The following is a 24,292-nucleotide window of genomic DNA, read 5'->3' as shown; positions in this document are numbered from 1 at the left end:
CACCTCATCATCCACCGCGGGTATTAATCTCGAGTTCTCGCCTCGATCTGTTCTAAGAAGCTGAGAGGCTGGTCCAGCAGCTGGGGTCTGGGCGTGCAATTTTTCCGGTTTTTAATGCGGCACTGCCTGCCGGTTTGAGGTGCGTGTGGGCGCGCAGTCGCTGGCGTTGGACGAATCGGAGATTAGTGACGAACACCGTTGGACACCTCCACGTCTAGGCACAACAAGAGCGCAGGTGGATTCGGATACGGAAAAGGTGGCCCACAGTGGCGGCCCGTAAGTTCTCAGGCTTTCGAGTTGCTGCTGTCTCGTCGGCCAAATGACGCAAACCGTAATCCGATCAAATTCGAGCCACGGAAACCACCCTCCGTAGGGTAGGTTTTTTGTTTGACCAAAAATATTCGCTCTCTGCTCTGCCTCAGTACAACGGGTACTAAAGGAATTGTGTGTGCCCGGACAGTGAAAACCAGTCACTTTGTCGCCAGTCCAGTCCTGTGTCCAGTGGCGAACGGATAGGAGGAATAAAATGGGATATGACTGAAGAACAGGTTTGTCCTGCCGACCGCCGTCCTGGAGATGCTTTTTGGACCGCGAAACCGGAACAGCCCGGGCCGGGCGTAACTGTCGTAGAAACGTTGGCCGTACCGTGGTTTCTACACGGTTCGCGAACGAGGCGATCCCTTTTATGGTGATCCCGCCAGAACGCTGGCAGAATTGTCGGCGCTGGTCGTCGCATACTGGTCGTGACGATATGTCATAATGAATCATCCAGCCAGCCAGCGGAGATTTGTGGCTTTGATTAATCAATAATAAGCAGTGTTCGAATTCGAAGCGAACAAAGCCAGTTCGCACGAAGCAGAAGCAGCAGCAGTCCTCAAAAATGATCGCCTAAGCTAGTCAAACTGTCGCCAAAACGCGAACCGGTGACGCAAATGTCCTCTCAGTGCAAAAGGATGACTGACAGCAGCCAAGGAACCATTTTGGGGTTGAGCCGAGAACGGGGCTCGCATGGTTGCCGTGTGCTCGCTATGCTCTCTGTGATCAACGTGGCATAGGTAGCGATTAGTTAACATTGAGTTGACATAACGGTGCGGATTATTTTGCTAGGTCTTTGTAATACAAGGTTATCTATTTTGTAGTATCGAAATTACAGGGCTGGAACCTAACAGTTTGTTGAGCATATCTGTTCACCCAGGTGTCAAATTTTCTCAAAATCAAAACAATCAAGATGAATGCCTGGCATTTTATAAAAGGAATCGATTAGCAACAGAATAACATTAATTCGATTTCCAGCAAACTTTTCTGCAGTGACGAAGCACATTTTCAATTTGGTGGCTACGTAAACAAGCAAAACTGCCACATCTGGCCACTGAAAACACTCAAACGATTGAAGAGATGCCGGTATAGCCAGAAAAGGTGACTGTATGGTGCGCATTACAAGCTGACGGCGTCATAGAACCCTACTTTTTCGAAAAGGACGAAGGGAAGACTACTACCGTCCGAGCGATACCATCAATTACGATTGAAGGTATAGATTTAGACGATTCTTAGGGTTTGAAGAGCCACACGATCGGTTTTCGATCTACTGCGCGAGAACTTTGATGGGCGCATATTTTTGCGTTTTGGTGATGTTAATGGACCACCACGATCATGCGATTCGTCATCGATAGACTTTTTCTTGTGAGGCTACGCGAAAGGTTGTGTCAATGCAACTTTGGATCATTTGAGAAATAACATTCCCCAGGTTATTAACACAGCAAAAATGTGCAGAAAGGTCATTGAAAATTAACTTATCAAAATCGACTGTTGCCATAGACCCCGAGGCGGCCATCTGAACGATATTGTGTTTCATGCAATAATCATTAAAAACTTTGTGTTTCATGTGTTTTTTTTTAAATTCATTTTTGAAAATACAAAATAAATAACCCTGTATTTGAACAGAAACAGACAAGCGAATCCGTTTCCGTTCCTTCATAAAAATGACTGTGATCTGCCAAAGGCATGATATGCAAAGCATTGTCAAAAAAGACGAGACTCGAAACATTCACAATTTTCCAAATTTTCCACGGCAAAAAATGTCTTCTGTTGGATCCAAACGGGTCTGGGGGCAGTGCCGCTCTGGAGATGTTTAAGCATCGTTTAAGAAAGGTAAACAATTTCTTCGAACACAAACTCTCACCTGGGGAGCAGAACATAAAAAAGTGCATGCTTTCCAATGATGATGCAGTGACTGTCACATTATGTCACGGCGCTATTCGGTTGGCATGTGGCCATCGATTGCAACAATCAAGGCTCAGACTGACTGTCAGAGCTGTGAAAGGCTACCACCACTGCAAAACGTAGACAGATCGAGAGAGAGAGAGAGACAGAGAAGCTGTTTTAGGAAAGCCAATCGTAAATCAAGCGACACCGAAAAAGGCAGCTTCACAGTTTTATAACACCCTCGGTGTCCGTACACGCTAAACACGCGGCCGGTATCCCCGGAGAGGCCGGTCGACTCCGAGATATCCAACTGTCTGCCCAGACGACCCCACGACCGTTTGGGCGACTTCTTGGCGGGCACCTGCGAGCCTGAATTACGATTGCAGCAATGTTTAAATTGAAAAACATTAGGCCACATTAGCTCCCGGTGCAGGGAGGAATTGAATGGAACCATTGTTCCACGAGGCAAAGCAGCAGCTGGAAACAATGTCAAAAACTCAAGAAGGAGGAAAAACGAAAACGGGGAAAAAAGTCATGTGAAATCCCACGGTTGGCCTTCTCAAAACTGCCGGCTGCTGCGGTTCTCGCCCACGTTTTCGGCCGTTCGGTAGCCCCGGCACCGATCCGCAAGATATACACGGAGATGCTGATTAGCCAATGCAGTGTCGCGATGCCTGATTTCTGCGCGAACCACAAGTACCCGCGAATGCGTGAACGAATAACGTGGAACCAACGCCATGCGGGCGATGCAAATACTAAATACTCGCTTTTCTTGCCCCACAAACTTTCTTCGTCCCAAACTGGAAGAGACGTTGTGTGTTTCAGAGTTCTTCATTTGAACGAATAACAAGTTGTGTTTAGCGTGAGCAACTATTGACTATTCTATTCTACAGTGACTATATTCTAGTTCGCACAAAGCTCATACGGGCACATCAAAAACCGAACAGTTAATCGATAATCCACGTTTTGCATCCATCATTCCCATCAGGTGTCAGGTGATGCCGTGTGCGCTCTGCCATCGATCAACTTCTGGCAAGATGCCCAATACCGTCGACGGTTCCGCTCTGAGCGCATGTTTAGGGTGTCAATCATCCACTGCTGCTGCTGCTGCTGCTACGATGACCCCCACCGAGGACGGTAATTGGATCCAAAATGGAAATTGAAGTACAAGGAACCGCCTTTTCGGGCGACCCACGGCAGAAACTGTCCCCCCGTGTGCACGGATGTCGGAAACTGAACCCAGCAGCTGTCGACCTGTCGGCTGACGGCTGTAGTGTATTTGGGGGCTCTCTCTAATGTACTCGCTGCTCCTCGTTGCCACGCCACGAGAGGACGCTCATATTTCAAGGGTTCAAAGATTAAGAGGCAATGTGTCGATCATGCCAGAGCATGACCTACGTAGAATTGATGTTCCACACGCCAATGTTTGCATACGGTCAAATTGACGACCTGCTTAAAGCCCAGTTCATGTTGCACAAAACGGGCAGCACCGGTTCGGGAGACGCAATCAGAAAATGCGCAATTTAATAACATTTCACATTAAATGTGACGTGTGCTGGGAAAATAACGTCCATCCATCCTGGGCATTCCATTGCTGAGCCCTTTGCAGCATCCAGCGTGTACTTAAATCAGACCGTACACGTGTGTGTCTCTCAAATTACTGCGCACGATGGGATAATCTACGCAACCCCCTTTTGCGTAGTTGCGCCGTGCGCTTAGTAATTATGCCCCTCACAGAATAATTATCTACAAAAGCCGACTCAAAACCGGTTCGATAGGAACTTGATTCTGCATCGTAATCATGTGTGAAGGGTCTCCCCCCACAGCAGGATGGAGGTGCCATATGGTTCGGAATTGGATTAGACAAGTTGGGCCGTGTCACGACCTCTCCGCCCGACGAACTTGAACGATGGATGGTGCGGTCCTATTGTCCCGAAAAAGGAACACATCGAACGACTTCTAATTGACTCCGCACAATGTCCTGTCTGATCTGGGGTGGAATTGTTTTCGCCACAAATATGGTGCACGAAAAACAGTTCCCAGCCGAGTGAAGGTCATGTCCGTGGAGAGCTTTGGCGTACACATTACCATCTATGTCCCCCCACATGGATGGATAACGGACTTGGGCTGCCGCCTAAACCCCCTCATATAGAGTTTACAGTATGGCGCGGGATCGGTGTGTGTTCCTTCATTTTCGACCATTTTCAACAGATGTGGGACTGCGCGCGCGAATGTGACTCACCTGGAAAGAGAGAAGAACGAAAATTGACATTTAATTTGGATTGACATTTAACGGTTTGAATTATTCATGAACCAGGGGGGGGACTCTACTACTGATAGAGCCTGACAGAAACGAGTCAAGAAGCTTTCATCCGCTGGGACTCAAGGGAAGTGAAAGAAGCGCTCTGCAATCTGAGTTCGGTACGAGGTTTTCTCATTTGACATTCGATCGATTTTTCTCGATCAATAGTTTTCTTTCAACAACGACCAGAAACTCATAGAAATAACGCCAGGAAAATTATAAAACAAACACCAACACCATAACTTCGAGAGTTCATAAGAGAATATATGGTCAGAGGATATATTGGAGTGCTTGGGGTACCTATTTAAGTTCTCCTATCGTGACCTATTTTCATTGCACGGCAAACGAAGAAAATCATTACCGTGGCAGCACATGGCGCATACGCGCAACTGGCGTTGGTTTAGCGCCACAGCGCGCGAATGATCCGGAAAAAGTGAAAAGCTCCTATGTCCCTGCTCCTTTTTGGTGATATTAATACATTCACAGCCCAGCCCCAGGCGACATTCGCTTTGCTTCGGTTTTCCAATTTCGGTTCGGGAAAAGTGTCGGCCGCAAGGAAACGGCCGCATTACTTATGCATGCGATGGCCTCCGGACGCGCGTATGCGTTTGACCTGCTGGAACCAACTTGTTTTGTGCCGATGTACTAGTAGCAGACGAATGGCAAAGGGACATCACCAGGCCGCGGGACTGGCGAGCAAAGAATTGCATATCGCTTTCGATTGCGATGGCGGTTTGTTTATTCATGACCGCCGCTGTGTTAGCAGCGCGAAATGCCAAGGCCTCGGGAAAGCACTTAAGTTGGTTCATCCCTCTGAGCATATGCATCCTTTGCTCAGGGCCAGCAGATTCGGTCCCGCTACCAAAGCCAGGATAGATTTATTCACCGTTCAGTGGTAGCTCCGGATATCCAGGTCATAAAGAGCGAAGATCGTCTACAGGAACAGTGGCAAAGGCAAAGTAAATTGTCTTCAATTAGAGAGTCATGCGGTCGCGGTTCGTCATTCCACTCAAATATCGCCATTTCTTTCTGATATTTTCCGATGCGCCGTGTCTTGTCTTTTTGAGGGAAGGAACGCCAAGAGCCAAATAGACCATAAACGGCATGTTCAGTACACTCTCTACCCATTTTACACATCGTTTAGTACAAGTCTCGTCTAGTTATTAACTACAGCAGAAAGGGGCAGCGCAGATTACGATGTAGCGCGGCCATTACGGTTTGCTTAAAAACTTCTATCCCCGTGATCCCGAAGTTTATGGAATCGTTTTCCACCTTTTAACTACCCACAATTATTGGCACCGCGTGGCGTGGGGAAAGTGTCCAGGATCCCACCCAGTGCGGACTAGCGGCTGGCTCTCTAAATGGGGTTTGGTAGTAAATCGTTACTGAAACTACCGACCGCCCGTGGCAAGATGGGCGTTAGCCGAGCTGAGAGTGATCTATTGGATACCGTCGGATCGCTCCCTCGTGCGCCGAATTTTTAAAGCCATTACTAGAGTTTACTACTCTCGCTATTAAAGGTGCAACGCTGTGCCAGATAATTACGCCCAGCACAGCGGCTCCTTCCACTGGCGAAATAAGCTAATCACGAAGTGGCGCGGCTTAACCCGTACCCGCACCCGTTAATTGCAAGGCGTAGGACCCACGGAGAGTCTGAGTCGGGGCTGCTATCTGAGCGCCAAGCGTCGTTTGATCTACGGCAGTGCAAGTAAAAAATCACCGTACCGGAAACCGGTAACCAGCGCCCCCGGGAGTTCACCTCACGATCATCTCCTCTTCTCTCGGTCGTCGTCGTGAGGGCAGTTAAAATGGTAACAATAGGCTAGGACCATTGTTTTAAAAACATCCAGATCATGATACTAAGGTCGCTCCTCTCTGCCCAGTGAAGTTTGGTTCAATGTTTCGAAAGCACTTAGCATGGGAGAATTAGCAAGGCTTGATTTTACACGATCGCTGCCAAATTGCACGATCATTCAAGGTACGGCGTCGTCGCGTGCCGTTGTTACTTCCGCTGTTACATTCCGCGTCAGTGTTACAAGGTTTGTTCCATTATTTTTTGTTCCATTTGAGACACTTCCAAGAGCACGAAAAAAGGGGCTTTTGAATTTATTAATGTTTTAGGGCAATTTATTGTTTTATCAGTTTGCAAGTAATCGGCTAATAAAATTAGAAACTTATGCTACTAATACCTTCCTGGGCGATTCCTGAACAAGAACATGTTTCGGAGCCAATAAACCAGGTTCATACCACTATTTAGCCTCTTGTTTTCATTCAGGATCATTGTTGGATATGTTTTGAGCTGTTTTTGGAAGTCCTTGACGTGGATCGTTTGCAAGACTTGTAGGCGATTTCGTTTAAATTCAGCCACCCATCCTTTTACTGTACTAATTGAAGGCGAAGAGTCCTTACACTTTCAACTTTTGTTCATTAATTTCCATTGCTTTTAATAAAAAATAAATCAATACACGATACTTGATTTTTTCCGTTGTAAAAAGTACTGTGACACGTCGATCTGTAACGGTTGTCGACGGTTTGTAAACAAAGAATTAATTGACAGATCAAAATGAAACTTCACATACGTTCAAATCAAGAGCCAATGTAACAAACAAAAGCTTGACTAGTGGCAGCGCCTTCTGTCACCGTGGCTCCAAACTTATTGAACATCCTGGTAGCGAACCAACCATTGTCCAATTCCGTTTAAGACACTGTCCTGGCTCCTGATCTCCAGGATCCCAATTTTCGTTTCTCAACTGGTTGCCGTAACATCGATCAGCGATCAGTCAATCAAACGTATTGCGCCATTAGTAGCAGCTCACAGCACGTGCTTCCGCGCGCGGTAACAAAACACCAACAGAAGTTCCCAGTTCTGGTGGTTCTGGTTGTGGTGCGGCGCCCACATCGGATCAAATGTCCATTTGCAGCTACTACTACGCCACACCATTAGCCACCATTTCCAAAACCACGTGGGCGAGAACAAGCTTCCAAACGCACACAAAAATGCTATGCTACACAATACGGGGAACTAGAACGATGGTCTGCGCGCTGCTGACGGATTGCATGAGAGGCACAGCAGACCACTGGAAATTTGCTTGTTCCCGTTACTTGGAGACCGAAGACCAAATTGACGGTCGCCGGTGGCCCTTTGCGGACCTGCGGGGTCTAGTTAGACGGGATTAACTCGTGTTCTCGTCTGAGACACCTCCACAGTACAGTCGGTGCAGGGAAAAAAAATTGCACACCTTTTTTGATATATTCGACCTACCGTCGAAGACGGGGGCAACATTTCACGTCGGATTTAATCTATCAAACGAAAACTACTGCATCGAGCGCATTCGAGCGAACTCGAACTCGAACTCGGTGCCCGGCGTAGGGCGTTGTGTTCTGGTCGGAGTCTGAGAGTAGCGGTTCTCCTTCCAGCAGTGTTGTGTTGGACGGAAACCAATAATGGAGCGAACCAGACAAATGACCAGCAGCGGCCAACAAAGAAGGAGAGAAAAGCTAAAATATCTTAATTAACGACACGCTGTCATACACGAATTAGAACTCACGAGTATTATAGACTCCCCACAAACGATTCTAAACGTTGTTTTCCACCATTCTAAGCAGACGATTCTACCATTCTGCTCGATACGATTCAAAACGGCTTATGTCATAATTGCATGAGTCGCAAATTGTCCCAACCTCTTCTCCATACTCAATGATGCTGTGTTCCAGCACACCATCAGCACGTCATGTGGAGTCAACTTTTCATAGCCTCTGAAATGCAATTACCCTACCGCCCGGGAACGGGTCGATAGAACGGGCTACCGCCGTTTTCGGTATTGTGTGTATAAAATAGCGGAAATGAAATGATTGAAATATTTACTGTCCCACCGTGCGCGCCAGCGGATATTGGTTTCAACTGCTCCGTTATGAACATCAATCGGAACGATATGCGCTCGGGACGGTAGTTTGTAAACCACAAATTGGTTTTCCTGCGTGCGGCTGCTGCATCTATCTGCATCTGACCGTGTGCCTTTGAGGGCCTTTGCTGCATTCAAATCATGTTAGGTGGAGGCAGAGATCAATATCATTCAATGCAAACCGCAGTCGACTTAAACGTGAAAAGTTGGCAACGGAACCACATGGTGCGATGGTTGCAGTGCAACCATCAGACGGGTCAGACGGGTGGATTTATCGATTCATCCAATTGGTCCTCAACTGTTGAAATGTTTGATTGATTTATCAAAAACAAAACAGCTCATATGACATTAAATATATGATTGGTTCAAAAGAAATACATTATTTTCTCTGTAGATGGCTCTAGTGATCGATATCTCGTAAAGTATCGATCGTACAGTTGCAAATTTATGCTCGTTTTCAAGCTGATACTTCACACTTAAAAAATGCTTTCACTGTGTTTTGTTTGATCTATTCGTTTGTGAGTTACAGAATATTAACAATGGAAGTCATCAAAGAGAAAATTCTGAACATTTTATGTTTTTTTATGTCATAATTTTCTAATAAAGGCGAAAATTCATGCTAGGCCGCTGAAATTGTGCATGGTGTTCATGGTGTCGATACTCTAACAGCTAGTTATATACAATTTTCGTTTCGACGACTTGGTTCAGTTACGTTGAATGTTAAAGATGCACCTAGCACAGGCAGACCGTCGTCGGAAAATTAAAAAAAAATCACCGAAATAATCCGAAAGTTGATCGGCATGTTAGTAGTCAAATTGCATCACCCAGGAGCTAAAGCTTAACCTTCAGGACAACGCAAGGGCACACACCTCGCTTAGTGACGTACCAACAATTCTGGGAGATTGATTGAGAAGTTTTAATACACCGTATACTTTGCACCAACGATCTTGGTTTGGACCTTGTACCAAGCAATTAATAAATTTTTCGTGCATTGCAAAACTTCCTGACTAATAATAAATCAAGATCAAGAAAGGATTCTGAAAAAAGATTGCTCGAGTTTTTCGCGAATAACGACCAACACTTCCACAAGAGAGGCATTGTGAAGTAGTAGATCAGTATCGTTATCAGTCAGTAAGCGAGTGCATCAGTAACCACGAAGCAATTATTTCAAATATTTTCACTACTCTTCTACAGTGATGTAATGATTTGATTGATAATGCCCTCAATAAACAAATCCAATTAACAAAAGAGATAGAATGTGGGCGCGCCGTTTGTATTCTTTTCATGCGAACGCATTGCGTTGATTAATCTTCTACTGCATAGGGCTTCAGCATAAATCTAACACAACCCCCTTAGGTTAATGCCTTTCTAGCCACTCCTTTGAGGACATCGTTTGTTGGCAAAGGTGGAATCGAAATCACCTCGCACTCCGGAGGGGCCAATGTTTCTTTTCGTAATCGGTTTTCTGGTGTCAAATGTCACCATCGGTTGTTGTGGGTATGGAAATTAAATTAACACATCTAGGTTTAACCAGTAGAAACACGTGCCTTTTGTTTTGTAAACCCGATAAGGACCCTTGATCACTGGACAGTTGGGCATCGGAAGCAAAACACAAATGCCGCTGTCCTGACGTTTGGAATTGAAAATTTCCCGAGAAGATGACAGGTGGGTGGTGATCTTGGAATGCAAACTGAAGTCGGATGTATTACATGAGTGCGATTCACCAGAAGCACCTGGTGTAAACATTCTCTACTGTGCAGAGTATTGTAGTGACATTCTGAAACCCTGTCTCCGTGCTGCTGTTTCTGTAGATATTAGAAACTGCACGAATAAGCAAAGTCATCGATATCTTTCTTCGTTGGCAAGAGAGAAATTGATCTGAACCCCTGGCTGGCTGGCCGGCTGGCAATGCAGAGTAAACGTCTACGCGACCTGGAGGATCCCGGGGCCTTAACATTGCGCTGACTGGCGCGTACTTGCTGCGCGGAGTAATCCACCCGGCGCGACGGCCACCACTTTGCAGACCTTAAAAAAGCCGCGCGCACGAGGACGTTTCGCTGCGCTGCAGGGCAGAGCAAGGGCAGCCAACTCGCGTCAGGTTCTAAGAAGTAGTGGCGTAAAGCGGTATTTTCTTACGAGCAAAAAGACGCCTCTCCTCTTTCACACACAGGTTTTGACCACCGACCGCCGGGGTGGCTCAGTTCAGGCGAACAAAAAAAAAAGAAACAACGAAGGAACAACGAGAATAGTTTATATACCGACGCGAGAAGGCTTGTGTCGGCAAAATTTGTAGCAGCAGAGCGGTTGAAAGAATCACCTTTCGACACGGTCGTGGTGCTGCACCGGCAGGAAAATAGTTCGTTAGTGTCTTGTACCTCGCATAGGGACCCCATAAACACGTATGCAGGGTTCAATGTCGGTCTAGATGAAGATTGCACTGCACGACGCCTCCTGCTGTGCCGCCGGCGAGCGCGTATGCTGATGACGAAGAAACCCACAATTATTTCGAATGACGAAGCGGCCCCCACGACGATGATCCGTGGTCTGATCTGTCCACATGGTTCTTTTGCACGCCTTCCTGTCCATTATTTCGCGTCACTGTCACGAGTCGATCTCTACTGCGAGATCTACCAACAAGATGGCCGCAGCAGCATCGTCCTTTTTAAAAGATGGTTTATACTTTGCCATAAATCTTATCGTGCGGATGATTTTTTCAACACCTGCGCTACGGCCACGGCGACGTCTAGACATCAGTTTAATGATCCACGGACCGCGTAAGCGCTGGTCTTCAAACCATCACAAGTTTCAAGGTCGTGACGCTGCTCTTTGCCACCGTTAAATATCACTTTTCGCAGCCTGTCAACAGTGGGCAACATCCATCTCTGTTCGGCGTGGCCAAAATAATCTCCATGATTGATTCGCTGCCCTTCGCTAATCAATCAATAAAACCAAAATGGACGACAAAGATATAGTTTTACACGCCACGAATCGGCAAATTGTTAAATTCACATTCTGTGCCGAAGTTACCGGAGACATCAAATATTTATTAAAGTAACGCACGATTTACGGAGTGCCCGCCATACTCAACTCAACCCAGACCCATCGGTCGGTTATGGAAAGGCTCTCCGTGGAAAGGTCATAAATTTTCATACAAAGCCACCGTTTTCGTGCATGCGCCTGGTAAACAGAAAAAAGCCAAACTCCCAGCAGCGTATCCTCGAACAGCTCGATAGCTCATTCGTCCTTCTTTGCGTCATCGAGAAACGGCTTCAGATACCGACCCGAGCGGAGGACCCGGACCCGGTTACGTGTCGCCATCGTGAGGGCCCTGACGTGCCGGCGCACCGCGAGGAGCATGACGAAACGGATAGCAATATGGCGGCTACACCGCACACACTCTGGCACTGTTTGCGTAATGCAGCGAGCGCACGGTTTGCACGGTCCGGCATCATGCACGTGCGGCCATGTGACGGTCGGTCTCCACCGTTTAGCGAGTGCTCCTTCGATGATCGCCGCGACATTGTTGGACATAAAAACCGCGGAGAGACACAGATAAAACGTGGTCGGGGCCGGATACGAATCGAATGGTCGCTGACCGCACGCGCGCGCTTCAAACACGCAAAGTGTGTTATTATTAATATTTTTTTCGTTTGTTTCGTTTAATATGTTGCCTATCTAATTGTAGCGCAGAAACGCACAATGGAAGGAGCCCAACAAAATACCCCATTACATATATCGTTACGAACTTCTTCTTCTTCTTCTTTGAACCCCCTTTGCTGTGATAAGAGATTCTGTTTTTTATTCGGTAATTACAACCGCCGAGTCGAGGGCTTTGCCGCATGCCGACAATGTTAATTTCTGTTGCTTACTGTAACGTTGTGTTTTTACGGGCATGGGATAAGGAAACGAACCTCTGGCCATCTGCGTGGCAACGGTAAGCGTTGCCAACCACTCTATCAACCGGAATCTACCAGGTCTAAAACTTAAAACCCGAAATTGTAATCTCATTGCTCTAGCTGTCAATTTGGTGTTCCTAATTATGTTTTTTTTAGCAACATTACTTTGTTTTGTCATCAGACAAATGACTTCATGTTGAAAAAAAAATGGTTTACAGCTTTTCTTTAAAGACCATATCGACTGTTGTGCCTGAAAATGGCGTTTTGCGGTGACCATTGTTTTCCTGTTACCTTTTGAAGAAAACTGGTACAGAATCGCATCAAATGCGATTTGTCAAGCATTGTTTTAGGAAGATCGCAGCGCTTAAAGCGGATTAAAAAAATTAAAAAATGGCAATTTGGACTTGACAAGCAGAGCGTCGGAGGACTCTAAAAAGCTCCTAAACCCTGGTGTAAGCGTCAACACAGATCGTTACTGACAACAAATGATCTATTTGAACCAAGAATTCTTTCGCTGTGGCCTCCACAAATTATCAAAGAGATGGGGAAAAAGTATACTTAACGATGTTGAATAAAATCGAATTTTTCGTTTCAATGTAATAAACATTTGATTTCTTTGAAAAAAAAATCGAGAGTTTAAGACGTGCTATTTGTTAGGAGCTAATCGAGTACCAACCTTGTTTCTCGGGCAAAATTCAGTATCTGTAAGTATCATCAAGACGTCATCAAAAATCACTTTCCCACACGCTAAGCCGTTGATTCGAGGCGAAAGCATGAATGAGGCGTCCGAAAGTAATCAGTGATGGGTGTCGTCCGGTATTTGCTCAATTTGCACACTTAACCGAGCGTGCTGCTGTTGGAAATCTGATTCCAGTGACGCAAACGCAATTGTTTACATCCATCGCAATCAACCAGTTGTGGAGCCAAACTCAGCCTCTTTTCCATTGCAAAAAACAACAGTGGATTGCGGCCAAAACGGCCTTAATCTTGACCGTGGGGTGCGATCGAGAGTGAGTTTCTGCTGAACCAGTTTCGGTTTATCGAGGTGCATCCATCGTAAATCATGTGCGAGCAGTGGAACGGATAATAAGAACGGCTCATCCGAACGGGTAGTGAGACGTTCCGAACCGAAAGCAAAGCGAAACCCGTGTTTGATGGTAAATTACCACCACGACCACCCCGTCTTAGCGATGCATCATTTCGCATCAATCGAAAGCAGATCGTGGCTGTGGAACGGCACTGGAAGCTGCATAATTATTGAGATCTCATGATTTTTTTTGTATGTTTCGTTTTCTTATCTATTTTTATTCAAGCGGCAATAGGCTCTGCTATGTAATAATAATTCTCTAACGCTTGGTTGCCTTAGTGTAGAGCCCGCGTCGCACTTATCGACCACTTCGTGACGTCCACAATAATGCACGTTGCCAATCGGCCCCTGAAGGAATGCTGCAGAAAAATATATACGCGTTTTAATCAAATGCAGCGCACGAGCTTACAAATAGCAGCATTCCGCCGGTTGTGGCACAGCAATGTGGTCCGCGCGCGCCACTCCGGACATCGCCAATGAATCAACAACGATTAAATAAATACCGTCGACTAACGTGGACGTGCAATTCAGTTTACTAGGCTTTTAGTGCACACCATCGTCAGGTAAGTAATTCTTCGATGCTTTATCACGATAGTCATACAATAGTGTCATTCCAATGTTCGTGTCTTGATCACCAACAGCATGCTTTACATTTGGTTTTTGGGGGTAATCCGCTTCTTTGTTGACTGCGTGGATTAGGTTTCTTGCAATATTTTTGCATATTGACGCATCAATCACCGTTGAAAAAGCATAAATGTTTACATTCTACAGACATGTAGGTTCCGGGGGACCACGCCGAATGAAAAACAACCCCCCAACATTCAACAACACGCGAACTCGGCGACCACACGGTCGTCCTTCGGGGCGAAGTAAAACTCTTCCGTCGATAGAGTCGCCAGCTCCGAAACGGGGTCGAGTGAAAAGGAAAATAACAAATCCCGCGTGCCCTCGGAGATTATGGTAAACGCGGATACCGCGATATCCGATACCGACAGCGGTAACGATCAAACAAAATTGATATTCCAAATCATAAAACCCTGGACATTCGCCCATCGACATCATCGGCCATTATAACCCCCGGGGCGACTGTTCGTTCGTATTTTAGTGCATTTTTCAGGTCGCTAGTAAACAACTGCTACTATGGCCAATGGGGTAAGTTTTGACAGCAATTTAGAAGAAGGTCGGAAACGATTTTCCAAATGTACAGCGCCTGAAAGTCTCGTCGATGAAGCAGTCGGTAACGCTCGTCGTTGTCACGCAGCCGACCGATGGATTCGAATCCCGGTAACGGTCATTGTATCGCAGCTCCTGGTCAAGAGGTTCAATTCCTCATCTTTAAAACTACAACGTTACAGAGAGCAACAGAAGTTAACATTTTTTCGATTGTGTAGGGCAAGATCGGCTCTAACCGGATAAGAAGAAAAGGCCTTGAAAGGGCGTTGTGGTCTATGCATCTGATGTAGAGTATTCTCTAGTTTATATCCACCCGGGGGCCATATGACGCGCGGGATGCAGATTAGAAGAGAAAAAAATCCCACACATTCAGCAGCTGGTCGGAGAGGTACCCACCGTTCGTGCGCGACGGGTGGGGAAGAAAAGTTCCCAGGTCAATCGAGAGCCGACGAAGCATATCCGCCCGCCGCCGTCGCCGCAGTTTCGCGTTCCCTCGCAGCAGCACTACTGAGTCCGATCTGATTAAGTGCATCCGGGCGGCGTGCGCACTCGCTGTAGTTGAGAGAACCTTGTTAACTGCATTCGATGTTCGGCCGATTCGGTTTAATGTACACTTCCTTCAACGTGGCCCCGACACTTTAAACGACCAACCGTAACAAAGCTCCAAATAGTTCCACAGTCGGTACCCTATGACGGGTGTGCAATATCAGTTGAGAGTTGAACAAAATGAAGGTCACTCTGGCGCGGGGTTGAACCTGACCCGGGCAGAGAACCTGGGGGTTATGTTGACAATTGGCAGTTTTGATTGGCTGAGACTCAGAAAAAAAAAACCATAACGCCCTTTATCTGAACTGAAGTACTGTGGTGGTCAGCACACACGAAGTGGTGCAAAACGCTTGCAAACTCTGCAATGAGGAATCAAAACTTCACAACATCCATCACCAAGCGCCCCAATTTGTTATGAACTGGTGCGGCGCACTTGGACACGAACTATCACTTTGTGGTGTGGAAAAAACATAGCAAAGACTTCCTGTTGCCGTAAATGTCGTCAAACCCAAACAGAGTACACGTGCTCAAGCTAAAATAATTTAGATGTTGATGGCGAGCCTTCAAGTACTCAATCGCACGTTCAGCCATAAGGAAGGATGCCGAATAACTTTGATGAACCCGAGAAATAATGCGTCATTTCTGAGCCGGCGCCGCTTCATCATCGATTGTGACGGATTGTTGCCCAACATTACTAGTGCCGTCAACATGGAATATGCGGCGTGATGCGCGGTTTGATGAATCAACATGCGCGCGGCGTGTGCGGTTTTTGGAGTTTTGCGGTTGGCGTGTCTCACTTTCATTCGCTTCATCCGCTCTCCCAGCCAAGGTTGCCCCGTCCATCCGGTCTGAAGGTCGCCCTGCCTTTCATGCAGTCAGTCAGTGGTTGTTGCCTGCTAATGATGCCGCCATGAGGCATCTGCCACACATTTGGGACCTTTTGGAAAAATTTGACGCTCGGCACCCACTCTAAATGAAAATCGCATTGTTTACCTCATTGTGCGAGGTTTTCGGCGAGGTCTGTGCTCGGGGTCAGGAATCAATCGAATCAATCATTTGGTTCATGCTCTAATGGACTGGCTCCAGTTATGCCAGTTTCGCTAGTACTTAAGTAACATCCACATGCAACGCCGCACATGCTTGAATGATACGAAAATTGTCCTTACCCAAAACCAATAGGCAACCTGTATGTTCCCAGACGGTTAATCGTTTTTGTAGCAAAGGGAACACGATTTTCCAGTGTCGTCGTCGTTCACGAAAGCGCGGCCGTGATCCAGTGTTTTCCAGTAGTATCCATAAACGATCAGCGCACAGTGCGGATGTTGAGTAGAGCGGTACGAAAAGCCATTAAAAACGAAAAATAAACAACAACAAACAAACTAAATACAAAATAAATCCGACATGGAGTATTACTGACCTTCGGAATAATAAATAAAATGAGGTAAATGGCATGCATAAACATTCGACCTGAATTGCATCCAAATCGGGACATGTGCAGTTCACGCTACAACTCTATCCTATGAAGTTTCCAGGCGTTTCCCAAACATCATGCTGATAACTGAGGTGCTGGTGAAAGTGATGGGGAGGATTTTCCGATAGTTCTAAAGGGCTTCAGTGTGTCACGAGACGTAATGTTTTAATCATCATCCTGGCGGGCGCCTGGCACCTTGCAACACCTGGTCAACCCCAGATGAAAATCACGGCTCGGCCGCGTCGCAAGTGCCAAAAATATGCAATCTCGCACAGCAACATTGAAAAGTCTAATTTTCCACGACCGTTACGCCCCGCGGGAGGTGGCGGCCGAAAAGCCGCAAAAGCCGCTACTTTTAGTTGTGGTTCACCTCAGGTTATTCGCATCGACAGTTCGGTTTTGGACCAAACGGTGCGTTACTGAGAGACAAAAAAGTGTTGGGGTTTCTATTGGCAAAACTTGTACCAAACACCGTTAGGCCGCGGCGTGGTCCAAGGGAGGTGTGTGCTTCCAAATCTTCCCTCCGGACGTTCCGGAGTGTTAATCCAGCCAACTAGGCCAACCTGCATGTGTGAGTTAACGTGTGTATCGAAACGTTAATCATCGATAGCCGCGAGTGTCGTACCGAAAAATGGGAGCCCCGAAACGCAACCTGAAGTTGAAACTATAAATGAAACAATAAACGAAGAAACCATAAGCTCCTAGTCGGGGGTGGGGAACATTGAGCGCGTGTCCTTAAACGTCATTCAATGTTGCCACACATTTAACGATGTCAACCCTTTTGCAGCGACACACAGGCCACGCGAGAGCGCAATAAATCTTATCCCTCGCCTATCGCTGACATTTGAGCGATTTATGATATTCTGGTCGATCCAATCGAACTGTTGGTTTGCTCGCGCCCATTGCTCGTCGAGAACTTTCTTTGGAAGCAACCCCTCTCCATCACGTCCGGCTGATGTTTCCGTTAGTTGCCAAACGGTTTGGCCAGTAAAAGCCTTTAAGCCAGTGGGAAACGTAGCTTAAGCCCGATCCCGGCGGGGTGAACAATCGTCCGGACTCGTCCGACAAAACGTTGAAAATTAGGGCCGGACGTCGAGCGACCATCCGACGATGCCAAGATGCATCCAGAGAGAAAGGCCACTGATCGATTGATGGTATCGCAATGGAAGAATGCACCGAAGGGCAGACGGTGCTCCAGAATAGTCACGAGTGCATTTTCACCGAAGGTCTGGGCGACCCACACACAAAGTGGTCACCACCTCCGGCGGTGGGTTTTCTTCCGTCAGAAAGCCCTTAAAGCTCAACTCCTGGCGCGAGCCCATGGTTGTTGACCCAGTATCGGCAGAGTGAACGAGCGAGCGGGAAGATAGAGAGAAATTCTCGACGCTGGAGGTCGTCAACATCCGAGGAGGGCACGATTTGACTGGGAAGCAAACATCGCTTGGTCTTTTACCTTTCCGTCAGAGTTTGAAGAGCCCACTATGAGCGTTACTCGCCGTTTACGTTTACGGTATCCATGCATGTTGCATGTAATCCGCGGTTCATCATCGAATCTAGTGACCAATCCGGCGAGGATCCAAAATATTTAAACAACTTATGACGCTTATCGACTATGATTCTTCATGACTGCATGCTCCACTCCTTGAGCTTTGTGGTCCAGGTGCCGATCGCAATTTCTAGTGCCAGATCAGGAATCGCGACCTCGCGAGTGTTGACCATCGCCAGTGTGTGCCAGTTCCCGCTTTTCCACACCAACGGCGCGTATGTATCTGTTTGCCGTGTGGCGGTCGGCCAAACGAACGAACGAACGAATACATCCACGCCGGTTCCGTCAAACCGTTTCAAACGGTCCTTCAGCGATGTGGCGCGCGGCGCGGTTCCCGAATTCCGAACCCTTCTGCACAGCCCCAAACCCCCACCCCGGTGCTCCTTGTCCCGGCACACGGGTGGTGGTGCTTTTAGCTTAACCCATTTCTCTTTTCCGCCTCGCGGTTCACGGTGACCAGTGCCGCCGCGGCCAACCATCGGCATCGACTCGAGGGCGCACTCTGGTGGGGAGTTTCGAAACGAAACGCAAGCAAGCAAGCAAAAAGAGACTCCCGCAGACCGCAGCAGACCAGAGGAACCGGTTTTTTAAAAGGCGCTTCCATCAGGGCCCCCCTCAGTTCTCGTCGCCGTCGCCTGAAGCGCCGATTCCGCCGTGGCCGAAGTCCGCCGACTCCGCACTCCGTACGTGTGGTGGTGTGCTGGCTGGCTGACTGGCCGGACACTCGAGAGAGGCTGCATTCCAAGCCGGTTTTGGGCCGCGTTTGGAGAGAACCGCGCGCGCGCGCGCGTACCTTCACCGATGACGGCAACGATGACGGCCCTCCTGCTGTAAAGGGGGCGCACCACCCCAATCGATTACGTTTTAGCGCTCCACCGATCAATGGGAATGGCGAGTTGGCCGCGACTGGACCTTCGCGTTGCTCGTTTTCATAAAACGGGAAAAAAACTCTTTTAGGTTTTATTTATCGCTGCCAGGACTGTCGGCCATGTTCTGGCGGTGTACGTTTCGGGGGTTGATGTAAGACAATATGGCCATGCAAAAACAGAGGAATTGCGTATTTCAAAGACGGATCAACAGGCGTTTCGACGGATCAGTTTCTGTGACAGGCCTTGCCTAGACTCTTCAGGAAAGTTTGTTCATACGCCGTGATTCTTCTATATAGTTCAGGCCTTCATGATATTACCGTGAAACCGTGTGTTTCACTTCCAAATGGGGTCCTCTTTGACTGCACCACGCATAATGCACTCTGTCCCGCACGCGAACAACAGTACCTTACGGAGTAACACATGGGCTGAAAAGTCCAGACCCTAACACAAAAAATCAAAACATCAAAAACCATTTCGGGTCTTATTTTTACGCACCTTCTCGATGGGAAAAAGTACCGTTCAAGAGAAGTAATGGCTGGGAAAAGTGTTCTAAGGACTCCCCTCAATCAGAATCAACGATAACACGTTAGTTTTCTGAGTGCAAACGTGTAAGTAGAGACACGTGGACATCCAAATGAAGTGGTAACACAAGTAATCATTAAAAAAACTACAAAATCATTTTGAATGATCGAAAAGTTAAGTTGTCAGAATCATCAACAAGAACATGTTGATAATTCTGAGCAGTGTTTGATCATGTTTAAACGTAACAAATCCAATTTTTTACGTCTCTTTATGACAATGGATGAATTATGGATTCATCACTAAACTCCGGAATCAAAACGATCGTAATCTAATCTAGACTGGTGAGGACAACTGGTGAACCTCGTCCAAAGCACCCGAAAGCACAACAATCGACTGGAAAGTTTGTAGCCTCGGTATTTTGGGATATGCGTGGTGTAATGTTTGTCGACTATCTTGAGATGGGAAATGCCATCAACAGTGAATATCACATAGCGTCACTGGACCGTTTGACGAACAACGCACCGTGTCACAAGTCAATCAATGGCAAAACTTCATGAATTAAACATCGAATTAGTCCCTTCGTCGCATTCGCCAGGTTTGGCTCCCAGCGACTACTGGCTATTCAAGACCTCAAAAAATTTCACAAGAATGAAGGGGTTGGCACTAAAATTGGGGCAAAAGATAATTCCTTCTACAAAAGTGGTATCGAAATGCTAGATCGGTGCTGGAATGATTGTGTGGCTTTCGATGGAAATTACACTGTTGCACAAAGTCAATTTCGATCCCAAAAAACGCTTTTTCTTTCTTTGCCTCGGGACTTTTCCGCCCATGTGTGCAGAGTGAGTGCAGGGCCAGCATAAGACACGAAGTGAACAGTGAATGAAATTGGAACGAAACGACTCCAACGACTGCACGATAGCGGCGCGTGATTAAAGCCACCGATACAAAGAGGTCTGGCGGCCATCCCAGCGCCAAAAGCGCACATCATAAATAGGTTCAGCATTTCTTTCTCCACCAACAGCCCTTCTGTGCCCGTCGTGAAGCAGGTTTTTTGCGCATCGCGAACCCATCGCTGCTTCGTGTGTTCCGCTTTTCTCGGACCAGCGGCAGCAACGGATCAACTACTAACCTCGATGCACACAAGATGCATGCACTCAATACTTAGGTAATCACTTGCATCAACTTCAGCCGAGCGAAAATGACGCTATCCGGAGACACTGCAATCGTTTTTTGGGGGACACCTTCATTTTCTGTTGAGATTTCGCTCCCAATTCTTCATCAGTCCAAAAGGACCTGGACGCATTACCGGGAGGTGACGACGCTTGTCTCACAAGACAAGCTGTTTCGGTGGCTCGGGCTCGGCCATTGATCGGTACACAGTAAAACTATCATAAATTAGGCCCGCCAGTGAATGATGAGTTCCTGGCCGGGTCTCGAGCGCTGATACGGTTTCTCCACTTATGGCACACCATCACAATCTGTGCACGAGCGCGTACGTGTGTGTTTGATGGACACATGTGAACGCGAGAGCTCCACATTCGGTGACCCTTTTCTCGCTCGGTGTACCGAATACCACATTTGTAGGACTTCTCACTTCCTTTCGCTGTCGGAGGCGAAAGCATGCGCCGCTCTGCTCCGAGACGGATGCATTCCGTGCGCCCTAAGCGCAAAAAAGCACCTGTGCCAAGGCGCGGTGGAGCAAACGTGCGTTGGCCGCAATTCTTGGAGCCAGCACCGCTCTCCTCTCTCCCCGCCGTTCCGCGCTGCTTCTGCCCATTGTGCAGCCGACAATGCACCGCAGAACGCATCTTACGCGAGGGGAAGCTCCCGGTGATCCAGGGCTCGGCGCGATAGGGCAGCGAACAAAAGCGGAAAACGTGCCACCTCACCAGAAATAGATCCACGGTGGAATCAATGCCACATAACACATAAAATACATCTTCCGCCGATACGCGGGGGGGTTTCCCCTTTCTGTCGACGGAGCCAGCCACTGGCGCGACGGTTATCTTCTTGCCGCGATGAAGAAAGCTCATGCAGTTTCTTGGAAAGAAGTGCCACAGCACTATTGCTGACTTGTTTTGTCTGAGGAATTCGGAAGGTGGACTAGTGTACATAGAGATTGTTGACTGTAGACCTGAGCTAAGGCAAAACTCTGGTTTTTCGAAAATTTGTCTCAATGGACCGAATAATAATGATAGTATTAACATAGAAATATAAGTTTCCATTATATTCTCGGTAGATGGCTGTAGTGATCGATATCTTGGAAATTATCGGTCACACAATGTCAAGTTTATAATCGCTGTCGAAGTGACATTTCAAGCTAAAGAATTTCTTTTCCTGTTTCTTGTTGAAACGTATGGTAACTGTGGATGACAACCGGTGGCCAAATCAGTAGTAAAGGCAAAAAAAGTTCCATAGTGTATTTGGTGGGAACTGAAAGGAATCATCTATTATGAATTGCTTCCGTATGTGCCCTCTGATCAACTGGACCGTTTGAAGCTAGCGATTGACCAGAAACAATCAGAATTATACGAGGATTTTTGGAAACTAAGTACCAAGTGACGTACGCTAATCTTTTGAACGTAGAGACTGAACTTTTATGGTCCATTGTGACCTAACAAGAGATAGGGCATTCTTGTCTTCAGTAGGAGTACCTGTGACATGGATGGTCGTTCAGTACTCCATGATACGTGTGTACACTGCAATTGATCCCAATTCTCCAAGTAAATGAGTCTGCGTGTGGAAATTTCTATTGTATTCTGCAACTAGGCAAAAGAACCGAGCGGAACTACAATGAAATATACAAGTAGAAGTTAATTAAAACTCATAACTGTAATCAACAATCCTGTTAGCATCACTGTCGGTCACTGATCACTTGAAAATGGGCGCTAAAATCAGTCTGCCTGGAGACCATAGGTGGTTTTCACCTTAACCGCCACAGTTCCGTCACAGCAAATTGTCATACGAGAAAGAAGACACTCCTCACGACACGCTCGTCGTAAGAGAAAATTTACTTCGAGCAAACGAATGGCGCGCGGATGATAGAAATGTGTCATCTCGTTAGCACTCTCCGTTTGTCCAGCGGTCCACCAGCAGCCGGTTGGACAGTTGGTCTCTAGTTTGTGGATTGAACTTTTGTTCGCACAACTGTTTTTTTTTTCTTCTGAAATGCGGCATAGCAAATCAGATCCACATGCGGGGTGGCGAGTTCCATCGTAATCGAGTCGATTGGATCCTACGCGTTTTACTTTCATGGTCACTGTGTAGCCGTAGAGCCGTAGTCGACATCGTCCACGGTTGGCCAGAGCACTAGACCTACTTTTCGGCCCGAAGTCTGGGCGCCGAAGTAGAGGCTTTTTCTGAGCCCACGAGGCGGTGTGAACGGCGCCAACAGGTAACATGACTCGCACGCAGGTGCGGCGATAGCGTCCCGAAAGTTGAAGCCCTTCAACTACAATTAGTCAAATTGTGCTCTGCTCACGAGATTAACGTGGAGAATTTCAAAACTGTTTTTTTAATAACCGACAACAACACGGTGGAGTGACATAAAGTTTATGATCTTGTTGACCGGCGGGGTGGTAAACCATTGTGAGAGAACGCGGAGGTCAGATAACACCAGCCGTAGAAACCTTACTCCGCGTAGCCTTGACAGGGTGCCTCAAACAACATGAAACAATTCGATACTCTGACCAACAACATACAGCGTTAAAACATTGCTTGGGAACTCCAGAACATCTAACCTTCGAACGAAAGTCTTGCGGCAAACCATCTCTCGTCGGCGTTGAGGCATACCTAAAAGCGGAGTAGCGGAACCGATATGGATTGATATATGGAGTGATCGATTGGTGTGTTGAGTTTTATGATGTGTCTTCGGGCGTGCGATAAGATAACGCCGCAACTCCGCGCACTGCGGTAATGCGATGGAATACCTACTTCCGAACAGGTTGTCAAAAAGTGGCATGCGCTTATCACGCGACGGGTGTCTCTCGGTACACCACCTCGGAGCACTGGGCAAGCATTGGACAACATAAGCAAGGTCATTATGACCAGAAGGTCGGTTGCATGAGTCGGTTGGTACTACATGCATCAGCAGGCGCACACCTTCTGGAGACGTTCCGGGACTTACCTTTGGCAGCGACGCCAGACACTGCTGCTTCACATCCCACACGACCTTGTCCGATGGGAACTGGAGACACTTGTGTACGTTCAGCTCGGGGACGAAGACCCGCACCAACAGCCAGCCGTCTCGCGGCTCGGGCGGAGGCTCATCGTCGAACGTCATCGTGGCCATCTAGGGAAGGGGCTACCTTTGATCGGTGGCCGGGGTCTTGTGGGATTCGCGTTCAACAAATTGTTACTGCCAACCGACGAAACTCGATTGGATAATCATTTGTCCATGTTCGCTCGTAGCTGCTTGCCTTCGGCAAGCATCCCCAAAATGGTCAGCGTTCTGGAATTCTGAAACAGAAAGGAAAGAAATGTTTCCTGTTAGTGTACGTTGCTTTGTAGAACTACATTATAGACTGCGAGTAGCATTTGGCGCATGAGTCACTGTCATCCGCTCGACGGGACCCCCATCTAAGTGGGGTCGACGAGTCATCTGAGCATCTGAATCACTGTGGAATGTATCGGCACGACGAATTCCGATTCAGTTTTAGTGCGATAAGATAAGGTATTGTCGAAACTACAGGAAATGACAAAACGTAGCCGGAAGTGCCTGAACATTCTGTCATAAACTATTTTAACTGGAAAATTGTTCAGAACGTAGTAAACCTT

At 47.3% G+C, this 24,292-nt stretch overlaps 1 protein-coding gene across 1 annotated transcript in view; it reads right to left on the bottom strand.

Annotated features, from left to right (window-relative positions):
- The window catches only part of LOC131209051 (SH3 and multiple ankyrin repeat domains protein 1), a 55,567-nt gene extending 31,760 nt beyond the window's left edge, over window positions 1–23,807 (bottom strand). Inside the window, exons 1-2 of the mRNA XM_058202026.1 lie at window positions 23,643–23,807; window positions 16,275–16,292 (exon numbers count right to left, since the gene is read on the bottom strand). Of these exons, the coding sequence (XP_058058009.1) occupies window positions 16,275–16,292; window positions 23,643–23,807 (183 nt within the window). The remainder of the gene's footprint in view (window positions 1–16,274; window positions 16,293–23,642) is intronic.
- Window positions 23,808–24,292: the final 485 nt, after the last annotated feature.

The sequence above is a fragment of the Anopheles bellator genome, chromosome 1, assembly GCF_943735745.2.
Source record: "Anopheles bellator chromosome 1, idAnoBellAS_SP24_06.2, whole genome shotgun sequence".
NCBI lineage: Eukaryota > Metazoa > Arthropoda > Insecta > Diptera > Culicidae > Anopheles > Anopheles bellator.
Note: the sequence above shows the minus strand (reverse complement) of the source record. Positions and strands in the feature narration are given on the sequence as shown.